A 17,567-nucleotide genomic window follows, 5' to 3' on the forward strand; every position below is an offset into this window, starting at 1 on the left:
ATGGATGCTTGTAGAACATAGAAGGTGAATTTGTTAGCATCTATAAACCATAAAGGAGATATTCTGGTATTGGCCTCATGTTATTTAAAACTTCTGCACCCCAGTTTCCTATTTTGTAAAATAAGAATAATGCCTACCTTGTAGGGTTGTTGTGAGGATTAAGCATGGGAACTATATGTAAACTGCTTAGCATCGTGCCTGGCACAGAGAAGGGGTATTACTGAGAAAGAAACTAAAAGCACCTGATGTCTGTTATCTCCCACTACCTCTCACCATTTTTAAAAATTGTTTTCTGATTTTCCTTGGAAGAAAAGTTGCTTTAAGGATGAATGGCTTGTAACAGGTACATTACTTTATATAGAATAAGCAGGTACTTCCAAAGCACTTTTACAGAAGTTCTCAAACAGTTTAAATGTTCCCCTAAAACGTTTTCATATCATGGCACACTCCTTAAGATAATAACTACTTAAAGGTTCATTTCCACCTAACCACAGCTTGAATTATCAACTTAAGAACAAGTAGTGACAGAAATCATATGATCTCTTGCTCATGAGTGTATTTACTAACCAACTCAAAAATACTACCCTTACTTCAGCAGCAAAAGCACAACAAGAGATAGCTTGCAGCTTCAAAAGCAGCCCAAGCACCTCTGTGGTAGGTGAACCCAACGCCTGGACATACCCGAGTGGGACCTGTAATTCTGGTACAGATGGTGGATCTTCTTGGGCTTCCGGACAGCATACTGCTTGTCTGTGGTGTTTCTGCTGGCGTAGTGGAACAGAGAGCGCAGATCACTAAAGCGGAAGGCCACCCCCTTCATGATGCTCTGGGCTGTGTCCCCAGTAAGGAACATGGCATTGGGGTCATTGATGCATTTCATCAGCAGTGCCAACTCGGCTTGGGTGAAGTCCTGAATCTCATCGCCATAGAGCTCATGGATGGACCATGGGAGCACCCTGAGTTTTGAAAGCCTCTGGGACAGGTTGTACAGAACATCCTCCTCATCAAAATAACCTTTCTGGGACCTGATCTGCTGATATAGACAGAAGAGGCTGTAGATCTCACTCCGGTCTTCTTTGAAATTGGGGGACCGTTTCCTCCCTAATTTCTTATATGCTTCTTCAGTGAGTCTCCCGTAAGGACAACTGAGGGCCTCAATAGAACCCTTCAGAAAAGATTTTATTTCTTTCCAAATCAGTGCAGGGTTGTAGGAGGTTTTCCCTTTAGTCATTTTAGGCCATATCTCATTGGTGAACACCTCAAATGTCACGTACACCCGGGGGTCACTGTCACCTGTACGCATTTCTGCAGCTTTATCCTCCTCACTGTAATCCCCGTCCACCTCAGCCTCCTCCTCATCCTCTTGCCAATTGGGCATTGTCAACTCTTCCTGTGTGGACCATCCCACAATGGTTCTTTTCAAGCTTCCATCTTCATTTCTCAGAAAAAATGGTTTGGGCAGAGAAGCATCAAGCAGGAGGAGCAGCTGTTTGGAGGTGACAAACAGAGGAAAGTTCTCGTCCCTCAGGTCCTGGAGTTTGTGAACACTGGGTTCTAGTGGTTTGTAGTGACTGGTAGCCTTGGCAGACTTGGAAAGCTCAATGAAATTCCTTTGTACTTCCTGGCACAGGACATGGTTCTTGGTCACAAAGATCTGATGTAAATGTTCCAGCTGGTGGGAATGTTCTGACACACACACTTCGGCTGCATGGCTGTGCCCCGCTGGCTCTGCACCAGCTCCCCCTCCACAGGCTTCACTCTCCTGCTCCTCATCGATGCTGTCTGCTGTTTCCACTTCGACAGAATCTTCCTCTTCGTCTTCCTCTTGCTCCACCTCCTCTTCCTCCCTACCTGGACCCTCTTTTCCAGGTTCCACTTCCAACCTTCTCTTTGGCCAGATCTGTTTAGCCAGCAACGGGCTTCCTGCCTGCTCGGCTTTTTCCCAGTAAACATGGAATTTCTTCCACAGCCTGTACAAGCAGCAGGTCGTCTTCCCAGTGCCACTCCGCCCAATGAGGATGATGGGCTCCAGCGGCCTGGGATTGAGGTCAATCACTGCATACTCAAGCTCGCCCACCCGGAAAGGGTACTCCACCGTTGCCGTCATGTCATTGAGGATGTTGAAAGCCATGTTGGTGCTGAAGCTGTGGAACTTCATGATGTTATACTCCGTCTCCACCGCACTGGCTGGAGGGAAGTACTCAGGATCCACATGCTCCCTGCTCTTCTCTGCGTCTGTGTCCTCCACATAGCAGCAGGGTATGCGCTTTTGGATTTTCATGTGAGTTGACACCTGGCTTTTGTTGATACCCTTCAGCTTCTTCCGCAGGACACAGGATAAGCCCCGGTTGTAGGCACTGCAGATGGCCCTGATGGAATCTGACAGTTTGCAGTGATCTAAGACAATGTCCCAGATCCGGATAATTTCTGTGTAGACCCGCCCTGATTTCTCCATGGAGTATATGTTCCGCTCTGCAGCAATGATCTTCTCAGGGTTCTCACTGCATCGAGGGGAGAAGTCAATGGCAAGCTCCCACAGCATCCGGGCTCCTTTGTCCAGCTTAGCTTCGAAGAGCTGGATGCTTCCTTTCAGGTGCTTCAGTCGCTTTTGCAGGCCCTGTGTCCACTCACCATTCCCCAGCTGTTGGATGGCAAGAATAATTTTCTTCTTTATGACCTTGGTCATTACCTTACTGGACAGCTTCTTCAGCATTTCTGAAGTGCATTCAATCTCCCAGGTCATGTTATCAAAGTCCTGGAGGCAGGACTCAATCTCCTGCATGCTCCAGTTGTCTTGATCATCGCTGCCCTCCCTTATTCTGTTACCAGCAGGAATGAGCTGTGAGGCTCCAGGGCCTGTTTGGGCATGTCCTTCCCCTGCCTCCGGGGCAGCAGGATTGTTCCCACTACAATCAGAGCCCCCTGCCCTCAAGATTCGCTGGAGCTTGTCTTTCTTTCCTTTCATGCCAGCTCCTACCTCCAGAGGCTCAGAGCACTGAGGAGTGTCTTCTGGGAGGGATATATCCAATTCAACCTGCTGAATCAAAACCATGATGTCCTGCACAAGGCAGTCTCTCAGAGAGCATGGCCCAATAGTTCCAGATTCCTGCCTGCCCACTTGAGCTTCCGGGCGAGTTTCCCAACTGTCAGGGACCTTGGCTCCTTCAGACAGGGTTTTGGCAGTGACACCACATGACAGTGGCTTAAATGAACCCTGAAACTTGAGTTGAGATGTATGACCAGGGGCAGTGGACCTCGGGAGCTTCCCCGGGTGGGCAGCAGAGTCCTGCCGGCTCCTCCGCCTGCTCTCAGTCAGAGCTTTGTTCCAGGCCAAGAGCAGAGTGTCAGTCTTCTTAATCCGGTGTCGTACATCTTTGCCTTCTTTGTTCTTAAGGTTGAAGTTGATGTCAAACTTCACCAGCAGGTCTATCAGCTTCTTCATGCGCTTCAGCATGCCCTTCTGGAAGAGGATGTGCATCAGGGTGTTCCCATTGCTGTCCTGGATGTTGGGATTGAGGTAGGAAAATTTGGTGGGGTTGGACCAGAACAGATCCAACAGGTGGCTGAGGAAGTTGAAACCGATGTCAGCTGAAAGATAGAGAAAAGCCTATGAGTGCTGAGCCACTCTTCTCAGGAGACAGCAGACCTGGTGTTTGTGAAAGAGCCCAGCCTGAGCATCTAAGAACAGTGAACTCCCCCAAATATCTGATACCATTGAGTAACCCAGTGGTTTTAAACCAAGAGTGATTTGCTCCCCAAGAGACATTTAGCAATGTCTGGAGACATTTCTGATTGTCAAAACCAAGGGGCTGCCACTGGCAGCTAGTAGGTAGAGACCAGGGCTGCTGCTAAACTTCCCACAATGCATAGGATAGTCCCTGACGGCAAAGAATTATCCAGCTCAAATGTCAACAGTACCTCCTGAAATAACTTTCTAATATTCTAGCAAGATCCTTTATATCAGAATCTTGAAAATGGTGTAAATAAATGGAAAGTATTTTGTCAACCACTAACAGCCAACCTTGGAACTTAAGAATCCTCAATCAGTCCACCCCAATCATTCACCATGACAGTCACTTCTTCCCATCATATATGGGTGAGGGGCCAGGAGACATGGGCAAGAAACAGGCCTTTTCCAGATCACTGGTTTTCCCAAAAGGAAAGACCAAAAAGCATAGCATCAGTTCTAATATCCAACTTCTTCCTCAAAGAAAAGACTGCTTACAACATAAGGGCTTACCTTTGATATCTAGAAAAATGTGAAGTGCTGCATGCAAAGGAGTATCACCTTCAGTGAGAGAAATACCATGGGGGTCTGCACCCTTGGTCAAGAGAAGAAAAGCCAATTCGAAGTCCTCTTGTTTCAAGCACATGACAAGTGGGCTCTCCTGGCTCTCCTGGAGACCCTCAGGCAAGGCTAGGAGAGGGCAGAAGAGAAGAGCACTGTGAATTCCATCCATGTGGAGAGGCACAGCCTGGATCACCCTTATAAGGAGGGAGGGACCACTTCTGCCATTTAGTTGCAAAGGAAGAGTAGATGCTGACCTGACTTCCAAGATCTTCCTACCACCAACCTTTCTAGGAGGCAAAGGCTTCCCCAGCACCCTCAGGGCAAAAGCTCAGCTCCTTCAAGTGCCTTGTCCCTGTTCCTTGCCCCTGCCACTTCTCCAGCTCCCCACTTCTCGCAGCTTGCCATTGACTTCTCCCCTCGATGCAATTGTCCCACCACAATACCATAGTTCCCACCATCAGCACTATACTGGAGTGAGGACTGGGCACAAGAATAACTGAAATCCCAATTGCTGCCTTACACCATTCCAGACACACAGTTGGTGATCAGGACGTGAGTGCACTTCCTATATCCTTTGCTTCTACCAAGCTTCTACCCTCAGTTGCTATCTTCCCTGACACCTTTTCACCCCTCACATCACTTCCCTTTTAGCTCAGTCCACACATCCCCTCTGCATTGCAGGCCCCCCAGACTGCCACCAGAAGGTAGAACCATTCACTGAAGATCTACAGCCCTCCTGCACGTCTCCAACAGCTGAGCATTCACCTCTGTGGACTTTGTTTCTAGACCTGATCCTGGGAGATTTTCTGTAAGTGCTTGCTCAATCAAGGAACAAAACAGGAATTCCATGACAGCTGTAGTTTCCAGGCAAAGGAAGTAATAGTCCATGCAAGGAAGGAGTCTGAAGAAACAAATTATAGAAGGCACTCCATCCAGCACCCAAAAGCTGTGGGTGGAGCCAACACCTGAAGGCTTTGCACTGTGTGTGGCACTTCAAGGGCTGAGGACTGATGTGTTATTGCTCCTTATGAAGGGCACTTCCCCTTACATGGTAAAGCAAGCAGAAAACCACACAGCCAAGGTATTCTTCCAAAAGCCTGCATACATTAACTCATTGACTATTCAAAACAGCCCTAAGAAAGAGGGACTATTATCATTCCCATCTTATAAATGAGGAGATGAAGGCATAAATAGCATACCCAAGGCCACAAGTTAGTAGCGGCATTAGTGGGGGTATAGGGGATAGGGGTGGGAGGAGGCTGGAGTTTCTAAATTAGTTTTTTTTTTAAAAAAAAAAAAAACAATCCAGCAAGATGGCTGCACACTCCAGACACACAAGTAGCCATGTGTTATTGTTCTGATTAAAGCAGATGTTTCCACCCACCAATTACTTAGCTGTTTCTTTAAAAACAAGCATCTCAAATCCCAATCTGTTGATTAGAAAAGAATACCTCAAGAGTTGACAAAGATCCACACAGCATATCCAATGCAGGGAAAAGTCTAGCCAGAGGTCAGGAGGCAATGACTACTGTGGACTAAACCTCAGCCAAAGACCCTCCTCATACCTGATGTTTCTCACACAAGAAAGAGAACAGTGGTAACTGGAATTCACAAAAATGCAGAGTTACTATAAGGCAGCTCATTTATCAGGTATTGATCCCTGTCACTGTTTCAAAACAAGAAGATACGCGGGACAGAATAAGGCAGAATTTCATGGTGTCTCCAAAAGCAAAGGAAAGACAGGCGGAGGCCTGGACTCCCTATCTAGACAACTTGGACATCTCTCCAGCACTTATCACCTAGGTATTCTCACCTCCACTGTCTATCAGGAGGCCTAGGAGCTGTGTCTTGCGCTGGTCCCAGGTGCTGAGGTGGGGGATGATGGTACAAATGTCAAGGTCTGAGAAGTTGCAGGCTTTGATGAGGCAATCTCCAAGCGGTGGCTCCCCACTCACTTTGCGGGTCAGCAGCAGAAGCACTTCAGGCCATTTCTGCTTTTCCAGTAAGAATTTGATGAAGGTGTTGGCACAGTCTTGATTAATGTCACAGACCAGGTCCGGAGGAATTTCTTTCAAAAACAGAATTAAGCCACACTCCAAAAAAGGTTCATATGATTTCTCTTCCTCCCCCAATTACAACCCAACATATATACATAATTAACATAGATTACATATCGGTATTTTTAAGCACTAGGGAAACTATAAACAAGTAATTAATTACTTTGGGCATGTCACTTAACCACTCATAAACATTAGTCAGTGTAAGCACCAACCATGCAGCCTTCTTGAGAAGGTTAGAAATACTCTATGGAGAGTGCAGAGCCCAGCCCAGGAGACAGCCTGATTGTGTCTTAAGGCAGAATATTTGAGTTCAGGGTATTCAATTGAGATCAAAAGGGCAATAACCTAACTTAAATTCTGCATAATATTAAGAATGTGTCCTACTGGAGAAACACTGAAGAAATACAGGGAAATATTATAGAATAATTAAAAAGTCAAGAGTGGTAGGGTAACAATAAGAGGATGGTTTATCACTCAATTCTTAATTTTGCATCATGACACATAAGGGCTTCCATCTGATCTTCGATGTCTGGAGAAAGGAAAATGGTTATCCTATTTCATACCACTGGTAAGTCTTAATGATGGAAAACTTTTAAAATAGATCCTCAATAAGCGCATTGCCAGATTTAGCAAATAAAAATATAAACATCAGTTAAATTTGAATTTCAGATGTTCATCTGAAAATTTATAAAAATAAAACTTTAGTGTAAGTATATATTATGCTAAAGTACACATTTTTATACATTTATACATTTTTAGTAAAAGTATGTAGATGCAATATGTGGGACATACTTATACGTAAAATATTATTCACTGCTTATCTGAAATTCGAATTCAACTGGGCATTCTGTAGTTTGTCTGGCAGCCCCACCAGTAAGAAAGCAAGGAAGAGCAGAAGGGAAGAATCAAAGATTATCTAAATAACAGCAACTTGATTTGTATTTGCCAGCTTTTGCTTCCCACCCTTTTCTAAGTTTTCTAAAATAAATATTCATTTTAATGTTTAAAATAATCATTTTAAAATAAGAAAAAAAAAACATATAGGCTAGTCTATCATATTTCAACAGGAATCAGAATAAAAGTGTAAAAGGCAAATTTTTTTAATAGATATTTGCAATTTTTGTCCCCCAGAATCTATTCGCTCGTCTCCTGGTAGCAGCACTCTCGACCCTCCAGCACTCTCTACTGAGGTATGGATGGGATGGGGCAGCATATGATTTGGGCCTAAGCCAGTCAAGACTCTCCATCTTCCTGACTGCAGTTATTGGTTTACAGGGACATATTGTGATCAAAAGTGAAGCCTGGGACTTTAGTTCAAACCACTGAGACAGAAAGATGGGTCTACAACTCTGGAAATGCTAGACAAGTTAGAGGTTAGAGACATGTACTTGTCTCCACAGAGAGTCTGAGATAGAAGCTGACAAGAGGACAGCTAAGTTGAAAGATGGAAGATAATGGGTCCTGATGACATTGGTTACATCATTAAAGCCAGCTGTACCTGAAACCAGATCTGGCATTTCTATTATGAGAGTCAAAAAAGTCACTTATTTGCCAATTTAAGTCTGTCTGTCACTTACAAAACAGAAACAGTACTAAATATCCTACTCTCTGACCAATTAAGGACACAAAGAGGAGAGAAAAGGTAAAAAGAGAAAAAAAAGTCAGAAGAGTTGGGTGGATTACAGACCCACTCAAATCTGGGATTTGGGGGAAGACCTTCGGGAAAATACAAAGAGTAAGAAATAGTGAGGAAAAGGAAAGTAATCTAGCCAAAGTGAGAGAAAAAGAACCCATACCAACACACACAATCCTCCACAGAGAAACAAAAAAAGCACAGGAACACAGATCATAATACACAAGGGTCATTCAAGAATTAGCATTCCCATCTTGTGGCCTCTTATGAGATTTTTACTAAACACCAGTAAGTCAGATTTTATTTTCACAACCCTATGTATAAATGAGGACAGTCTTAATGGGTGACGGGACAGATGACATTAAGTCCAAAAATCAAAGGTTCCCTAGATGTGGTTTGCACAGAATGTCTGCATCAGATAGATCACATACAGGTGGTCTCGTCTTGGGTATGCCATTTATCTTTGACCCACGCGTATACAAGAAAGAAAAACAGGTCTGACAACCTCGCCTCACTTCAACGCAGGACATTGGACTAAGTGCTCTACATCCATTATTCATGAGCTTAGTTCGCCAGCCAAGGCAGTGATAGAGAAAATGAAGCTTAAAGAGGTTAAGTACTCAGCCAAGGTTCCATATCTAACAAGTGGTACAGCCAACATTCGAATGCAAAACTCCAAGCCTTTAAACACTATGATCCTCTGCATACCCTGAAAAGCATTTTTGGCTCCTCTGGCTATGCCTTCCTGCATTCTCTGTAAAACTGAGACATCTCAGCCTATGAAATGTCAATTCTTAAAATGCTAAGTTTCCCCTACTTAAGATTTTTGGAATATTCCCTAATTATTTAAAGTTTGTCATCTAAAGTTTTTTTCCTAGAAATTTCCTGATTTCCCCATAATGAAAAAAATTAACATTCAATTCTACAATAATTTTATACTCCAACATTAGCCAATATTTATAGACAAGAGAAACATCTGTGGTATTTAAAAAGTGATTGTATATTCAAAAAGAAATTCTGGGAGGATACGTGAAAAAACTAGTGACAGAGGTTGCCTCTGGGGATGGGATCTAAAGATTGAAGTTCAGGGATACATGATAGACTTTTCACCAAAGAACATTGTGTGCTGTTTGAATGTTTTACATGTAGATGCATTACCTTTATTTTTTTAATTTAATTTTAAACAAGGTATTAGAAGAGAGTTTTAATGAGCATAAATCATATTTAATACATCTGACTGTTGTGAAAAAAATTACCTTGAAGAGAAGAAAGGAGACGCAAGAACTTCTGAACTACTTCTTGCTTCAGAAAGTTTTTAGGCAATAACTGGTTTCCTGAGTTCATGTATTTCACCAGCTGTTCAGAGGCCTTCCGGAAATTGTCACTCTCACTAGCAGATCCATCACCATTGCTGAGTCCTGCAAAACAACACCAGGTGACGCTTCCACATACAGAGATTGCAGCTGCAGCAGACTGCCAAAATAATCACAATTCTCCACCCCTCCCTGTAGCCACACACTTTGCAATGTGATTTTACAACACCTTCCATGGAGAAGTGGGGCCTATATCTCCCCACCCTCCCTTGATTTTGGCTTGGCTTCATGACTTGCTATGGCTAATAGAATGCAGCAGATGTAATTTTTGTGTCAGTTCTGAGCATGGGCTTCAAGAAGCCTTGTACACTTCTATTGGCTCTCTTGGGACCCTGGCCTCCACCATGTGAACAAGTCTAGGCTAGCCTGCTGGGAAATAAGAGACAACATAGAATAGGAATCAGCCCAGTTGTGCAAATTGAGCCCCCATAGATGTGAGAACCCAGCCAAGATCAGCAAAGACTGCAGACACTTGAAGGAGTTCAGTTAAGACCATAAGTCAAAACTAAATTGCTCACCTGCAGGATTGTGAGCTAAATAAATGCTTACTGTTTTAAGCACTAAATTTTGGGGTAGTTTGTTATGCAGCAATAGATAACTGATATAATAATTCGGGGTGTGACAACAGGAAGATGGCTTAGTGCAATGGCAACATCCAGCTACACACCAGCCACCCAAACTTGTATGTCTTATGGGCAAGTGGAAAAAGCGAAGTTAAGTAAGGAGCCATCTCTCTGGCCAAGGAAGGGATGACAATATCCTCTTGGTTCAATTTATTTGAGAAAGTAGTAATGACTGGATAACACCCATTGATGAAGTGTTGAAAAGGACAAATTTTTTATTTGGTATCAGATTATACACTCAAAAAGCATTCTTAGTTGACATGAAATATTACTGAACAGAGACGGGAGCAAAATGGACATTTGTTTTCACACCAAATGAAAAGGACCTGTCACAAAATAGAAGTGCTATCATGGTTGTAAAGAAAGAGATGAATGAATGTTCAATGTCATGTTCTACCAGAGTGGAAGCACTTTTAAAAAGATTTTAAAGATTGCTTGAAAATGGGAAAAAAATTAAAAGCATACTCTCTTTAGGCACGTTCCCCAGCAACAGACCCTGAGTCAAGGATTTGCGTGCAAGTAGTTTATTGAAGAAGAAGACCAGTAAGGGAATAGGAGATGAAGGATAGGGTGGGAGGAAGTCAAGCCAGGGTTTGAGCTCAGGCCAAATCCTGTAGAGGGTGGCATCGGCCTGATCCCACAGGTGAGCTCTGGAGCATGAGTCACACCTCAGAGTTGTCCCCATGCAAGGCAAAGGAAATGGGCTTTCATATTCTTACATGTATCAGTGACTGGCTACAGCCTGCCTTGAGAGGATGTAAATTCTTAAGCCCTTCTGGTTTGAGGGAGAATGAGCAAAACCGGTTCCATAAGCCCGAAGATATGCCTTGAGGACATGCCTTAGGTGCTGGCTTCTCATAGTGAAGGCACACCAATGTCAGGAAGCACACAGAAATGGTAAAAGGGGCCCAAGGGGACCCAGGCAGAGTCCCAACATTATCTGCTACACGATCTGACATGCATCTGGATCACACTTCAACAAAGCAGTTCAGAAGACCAGAAACACACCAACTTTCGGGGCAAACGCTCATTGTCCTCTAATAAAGAGAGCTTCAAGTGCCAGGCAGAAGCAGGATTCATTACAGCACTGTCCTCCAGAGACGAGAAAATGTCAACCATTGGGCAAAGAAAGACCTACATCACCTTAGCTGGAAGCTCACTCTGAAACAGAAAATGTGTGTGTATGACAATGTCTGGCTAGCTCCCCTGGGCTTTGCCTCCCACCTCCTCCTAAAAATACCTATGAAGACAGAAAAAAATAATGAAAACTCAACATACAAAAAAAATAGGACCCCTGGTGAAAGAGGAATTTCTTCACTACCGAGCTGATGGGAACTTGCTGCTTGTCTTCTTGCACTATGCCATTAAATTTTCGGGAACATCTCTCACCCCAAGGAACATTAGTTGGGAAAAAGGTCACATGAAAATAAACAGAGGCGTACTTAGTTTAACAACAGAGACAACAAGATGCATCTGTATAATAAACACAAGCTCGCATGGTTTAGACTAGTTAAGAAAGCAGTTATAGATCAGACAAAGCTCCAGACATCAAGAAAGAAATCAGAGAATAATATCAACATAAAAACGCATAGAAGGAAAGTTGTTAAAATACTGACAAATGGTATCCCTGGGTAGGAAGGTTGTGGGTGACTTGTTTATTACACTGAACTCCTTTGTTTCTTCCTAAATTTTCTATAAGCTTAATAAGATACAAAAGAAACAGGACACAAAGTTGCTTATACATTATAATCACAGATTTTTTTTAAAATTTAACTATGTAAGTACTGAGCAACAACAACAAAAGACTGAATAAAAAGTATGCCAAAGGGGCCCAGCCTGTGGCACTCTCGGGAGAGTGCGGCGCTGGGAGCACGGCGACGCTCCCACCGCGGGTTCGGATCCTATATAGGACTGGCCGGTGCACTCACTGGTTGAGTGCCAGTCACGAAAAAGACAAAAAAAAAAAAAAAAAAGTATGCCAAAGTATAATTACAATAGATTTTTGTTTTCATATAAAACAATATTTTTACAAATTTTCTACAATGATCATATTGAGCAAATATATAAGCAGATTTGAAATTAAAGATAAAAAAGATCTTCTGAAGTTGCAACAATGCTCAGAGTATTAGAAAATAGAAAAAAATCATTTCAAAGAGGTTTCATTTTTGTCCAAAATCTTTCAAGCTTTAAAAGGCAAAAGTGGTAAGTTTTATTACACATAATTTTATCAATTTAAATTTAAATATCCATCCCATTTTTTAAAAGATAAAAATGTTTAACTATAAATGCATAGATTAAGACTAAATGACCAAACAACAAACACATTAATTTTTCCTGGCAGGTGGGTTTATGGAGAATTAATATTTTCTTTCCTACATTTCATAAATTTTCTTAAAAAAATTAAAACATAGTTTTTATAAAAACGAAGAAAATGTGATGGACATCCTTTAATATTCCATGCCTGCATTAACTGAAAACAGGCACTGTCTTGGTGCTGAGCACAGAGCAGAAAGCAGCTGGCTCCCCACCGGAGGACCAGAGAGAAAAAGCTTCGGAGGCCTGGATTTGAACTCAGTCAAAAAGGCCAAGCCTTTCAGAGAGAATGAGAGAGAAGATCATAAACAATTGTGAGAAAAACAAAGGCTCCAATCTTGCTGTTCTTGGTCCTAAGGAAAGAGCTGAGCATCAACAGCTGCTAGAAAACATGGACATGTTGCCATCTGGTGGTGGCCATGAAAGGCAGGTAGAAACAGTTCTATAACTTGACTATTTAGGATTAAATCCTTGCTCCTCAAAGTGGTCTCTCACATCCCCTGGCAGCAGGTAAGAAATGCAGAATGAGGTACAGCGACCTTGAGGAAGAGTCAAGGGAGAAAGCATCTTTCATCCTAGTCTGTAAACTGGAATGTTCATTCACCTAGGTGCAAAAAGCTCATGACCTAATGGTGCTGTACTCAGAGCCATAGATGTGAAAAACAAAAATCATCAAGTCAGACTCTGGTCAGAGACGGTACAAACTCCCTAGCAGCAGCTTTTCCCAAAGATAATCTGTCCCATTAATGGATGAGGATGAGGATGAGGAGGGAATTAAGGTCCATAAGTATAAAGTAGATCCACCTTCATTCATTGAAATGGCCCAGGGACCTCTCTTCTGACTCTCCCACAGTCTTCTCAGCTACTACTCTGGATAGAAAGACATTTGGGGGATAAAGACTAAAACTACACTGTACAATACAGTGACCACTAACTTACATAAAACTAAAGTTAATTAAATAAAATTAAAATTTCAATTCTTCAGATGCACGAGTCATACACATTTCAAGTACTCAACAGCCACATGTGACCAGTGGCTATCATATCAGACAAAGCAGGTATAGAACACTTCCATCATCTCAGAAAATCCATTGCATGGAACTAAAAGATCTCCCAGCCACATCTTAGATTTTAAAGTTTGTACAATCAGCAAAAACTTAGAAACAATATTCACGCATACAACTCTATACAGCCATATAGATGTACAAAGGAACAATGATATTCAGTACATAACTCCATTCAGAGATCATTACATACAGAGATCATATTCAGAGACTGACTTCTACAAGGACTGCTAGGAGTACTTTGGGAAATACAGGAAAACTCCAACTTGCTAGCCCTCCCTGATAAAAACCAAAAAGAAGAGTATGACAGTTATCAGTATTTTCACTTTTTTGACTCAGTGTTTCTCTACAGTCTTTCAATATTCCTCTAGCATGGCAAGAAAATCTTTGTGGTCAATAGTCTGGAAAACTTTAAAATAATCAAAAATCCAATAAGTTTACAAATAAGTATTGGGCTTTTAGGCTTGGCTTCATCCACTGCCATTACAGGCTACCCAGCAAACCCAAAGGCAAGGCTGAAACCATGCACACTCCTCTCGTGCATGCTTTGATGCCAAGCAAGGACAGCTGAATTCTAATGCATTAAAAGAGGACAAGCTGAGATTCTACTAAGTTTCTTCTCTTGGTTCCAAATCCAGTCTACAGATTTAACTGGTAAAGGAAAGAGAGGAAGGGAGAGCAAGAGCCCTGTCTCAGAAGATGAGGTGTTTTTAGGATTAGCAGATATTCAAAGATTCTATTATATGAGTACAAGGAAACTAAAAAAAAAAATCAAAGCTTTAAAAACAATACAAAAATGAATGACATGCTAAAGACTATAACACTAAATAGAAAATAGACAGTATTCTAAGAATACTGTCTACAGAATACAGTATTCTAAGATCAGAATGAATAAAAGATAAATTTGCAAACAAGTCAGCCATTTCTTATTACTAACTAGTGGTCCTTCTTTGTTATTATTAGTTAAAAACCTGGAAATTCTCTGGCAAAGTAACCTGTTTGGTTACTTTCTTTTTCTCAAACTGTGGAAATCATTCTAAAATTAAGATTATATGTACAAGCTCTCAGAAAGCACTTCACAGTGGTTTATTATATTACCTCACAGAAGAAATCACAATTCATTAAAACATGAGGTCATTTAAAAACTAAACATGATATGTCACAGCTTTAAAAGAATATCCATGAAGGCTGGCTTGTTAGCTCAGCTGGTTAGAGCATGGTGTTATATATAACACCAAGGTCAAGGGTTCAGATCCCTTTACTGGCCAACTGCCCAAAAACACAAAAATAAAAGCAAAAGAACATCACTGGATGAAAAGAAGGCTCCACAAATACATTTCTCTCTCATTCTCATATTCTCATGGAAATGACAGAAGATATTTAAAATAAATAAATAAAAATTAAAAGATAGATGGGGAAGTGCGGTGGGGTGGGGGCATTGTTAAATAAAAGCAGCTTCAATCTCTTCCCACATAAAACTTTTCTAACTCTGGCAATTACAATAATCCCCAGCCTGTGAGACTATCTCCCACCCTGACACACACCCCTTACAGACTGCCTTCAACTTGCTGCCCACTTACCCATTCAAGGAAGGGAGTGTTTCTGAGGAAACACATTTAAATAACTACAGGAAATGCGTACTCACCACCTACTAAGTATTAATTGATCTAGTCCTTCATTCATAAATACAAACCATCCAAGGTCAGAAGATAATTAGGAAAAAGCAATAGCACAAAAGAGAAACAAGAAAATGAATCAACTAACCCCAAAAGTAACAAATAATTCATGAAAGAGAATAGTCTAAATAAAGAATAGTCTCTAAAAAAAATTTTTTTTTCATTAATATTCTTAAATGTGATTCAAGAAGATGTGGCAAATCAAGAATAAGCTGCAAAAGAAAAAAAAAATCAGAACAAGAAAGAGTTCTTAGAAATTAAAATTATAACTTTCCAAATTTAAAAACAAAGCAATGGACAAGTTGAATTATAAAAGGAACAGCTAAAGACTAAGTTAAAGATCTGCAAAGAAAGAAAGGAGATAGAAAATATTAGGGAAAAATAGAGACATGTATTATAAATTCAAGAGGTTCATCCATTTAATAATAGTGGCAAAGAAAGAAGAGACATTGGAGAGGAACAAAATAATAGAAGATTAATTCCTTGAACTAAGAAAGATAGACTGAAAGGGGCCAACAGGTGCCCAGCAAAAAGAACAAATAAGGACCCACATCTAGATACATCCCAAGGAAATTTCAGAACTCCAAAGACAGGGAAAATCCTAAAAGGGAAGAAAAATGATTGACATCAGACTTCTAATCAGTAGCCATGGGGGTTAGAAGACAATGAAACAATTTCTTCAAAGTCGTGAGGAACAAGGTTTTATAGTATATTTCATAAATCTAAGATACCATGGATTTTTGAACACACCAGAAAAGGCTGCCGTATGTCACCGATTATAAAACACATTCCAATTTCAAATATGCTAAAATGTGGGAGGAAAGTACAACTTATTACCGATGAAATACAATGCCCATATTCAGACAAATTTTCAATCAATACGAGGCTAAAATAAAGACATTTTTAAAAACTCCATAAGTCTACTATCCATTCCTTCCCCATGAAAAACTTGAGTAGGTACAGTACTCTAGCAGAACAAGAAAGAAATTTACACAGATAACATGAGCCATAACAGTCATATAACCCCAAGAACTACAAGAAGCACAAAAAAATATATAGTTGACCCTTGAACAACACAGGTTGGAACACAGCAGATCCACTCATATGCAGATTTTTTCAGAAAATACTGTAAATGTATTTTCTCTTCCATATGATTTTCTTAATAACATATTCTTTTTTCTAGTTTACTTTATTGTAAGGACACAGTACATAACGTATATAAAATACAAAGTATCTGTTAATCAACTATTTACGGTATTGGTAAGGCTTCCAATCAAGAGTAGGCTATTAGAAGTTAAGCTTTTGGAGAGTCAAAAGTTATATAAGGATTTTCTACGAGGCAGGGGAGGCGGGTACAGCAGCTACCCTAACCCACAAGTTGTTCAAGGGTCAACTGTATGTGTCTTATTAAACTGAGATGCTTATTGAGTATCACATTTTAAGAGCAAAGTTTTCAGGACATTTGATGATTCTTTCTGTGGGTCCAGCCATGCTACTAGCTGTAGAAAGAGTAACATTTACATGATCATACAAATGCCATTCCCTGGTTTTCAATTTTTAAATCAATCTATAGATGAAGCATGAAAAACTTAGAGTTAAGTAATAGAATGTAAATGATACAAATAACATTACTTGACGAAATCGAACAAGTAGGACTTACACAACCAAGCACTTCATCTTATACAGCAGAGTCTGTCAACAGATGCTATCCCAAATTGAGAAATCAAGAAATACAGATATAAGTGTATTTTTAATTATTGACAGTGATTGTTTCTGAGGAATAGGCTTGATTTTTGTTATCTCCTGTTCTGATTTTTTTTTTTTCTTTTTTGCTGTGTGCGGACATGGAAAATATCACCCATACTGCCAAAGGTGGACCTGGAGAAGTTCTCAGAATGTTGCAGATGCTCTCTAAATAAGAGTTGTCTCATTTTATCTTTCCAAAAATGCAAACAAATTTTTTCAAAGATTGGGGGGTCTCATTTCCATCTACATGTACCAAAAAGAGAGAAACTGTTTTGTATCTAATATGACAGAACCAGTTTTACCCCCAACAAAAGTTAATTCACTAGAAGCTGTACCTGATAAGTCCTTAGAACACGTAGCCAGCTTTTCCAAGTGACTGTTGATTTTCTCGATGGCTTTGAAGTTCTTATTCCTCTTCAGGACATCTACAGCAGACCGAGATTGTCGATCCAGCAGAGTGGGGTCTGCTCCAAAGCGCAGGAGCATCTGCACATCCTCTGTTTGTCCTATGGCAGGCCAAAATGAGAAAGGGGGATTATCATGCTTCCTTCCATAAGGAGATGTCCCCATGAGTGTTCTTCCTCCCAGTTTCCTGCCCAAGTAGCCTGGGGCAAGAACACCAGGGTCCCTCTGTTTACAGAACCTCAACTGCCAGCCTCAGGCAGTACACCCAACTCCCTGAAGCAAGGAGTCCTGTGTGAAGTGGGAAGGACAATAGCTTTTAAGAGGTTTAGAAGTGTGCTCCTCTCTACCTTTCTCCCCTCTCCTTGGCAACAAGCAAGGAGAGG

The 17,567-nt window shown here is 41.1% G+C and overlaps 1 protein-coding gene across 1 annotated transcript in view; it reads right to left on the bottom strand.

Moving 5' to 3' along the window:
* The window catches only part of TRANK1 (tetratricopeptide repeat and ankyrin repeat containing 1), an 82,831-nt gene that overhangs the window by 37,154 nt on the left and 28,110 nt on the right, over positions 1-17,567 (bottom strand). The window contains exons 8-12 of the mRNA XM_063115320.1: positions 17,115-17,285; positions 9,241-9,402; positions 6,105-6,359; positions 4,241-4,417; positions 682-3,588 (exon numbers count right to left, since the gene is read on the bottom strand). Of these exons, the coding sequence (XP_062971390.1) occupies positions 682-3,588; positions 4,241-4,417; positions 6,105-6,359; positions 9,241-9,402; positions 17,115-17,285 (3,672 nt within the window). The remainder of the gene's footprint in view (positions 1-681; positions 3,589-4,240; positions 4,418-6,104; positions 6,360-9,240; positions 9,403-17,114; positions 17,286-17,567) is intronic.

This window comes from Cynocephalus volans, chromosome 11 (assembly GCF_027409185.1).
Source record: "Cynocephalus volans isolate mCynVol1 chromosome 11, mCynVol1.pri, whole genome shotgun sequence".
NCBI classification, from domain to species: Eukaryota; Metazoa; Chordata; class Mammalia; order Dermoptera; family Cynocephalidae; genus Cynocephalus; species Cynocephalus volans.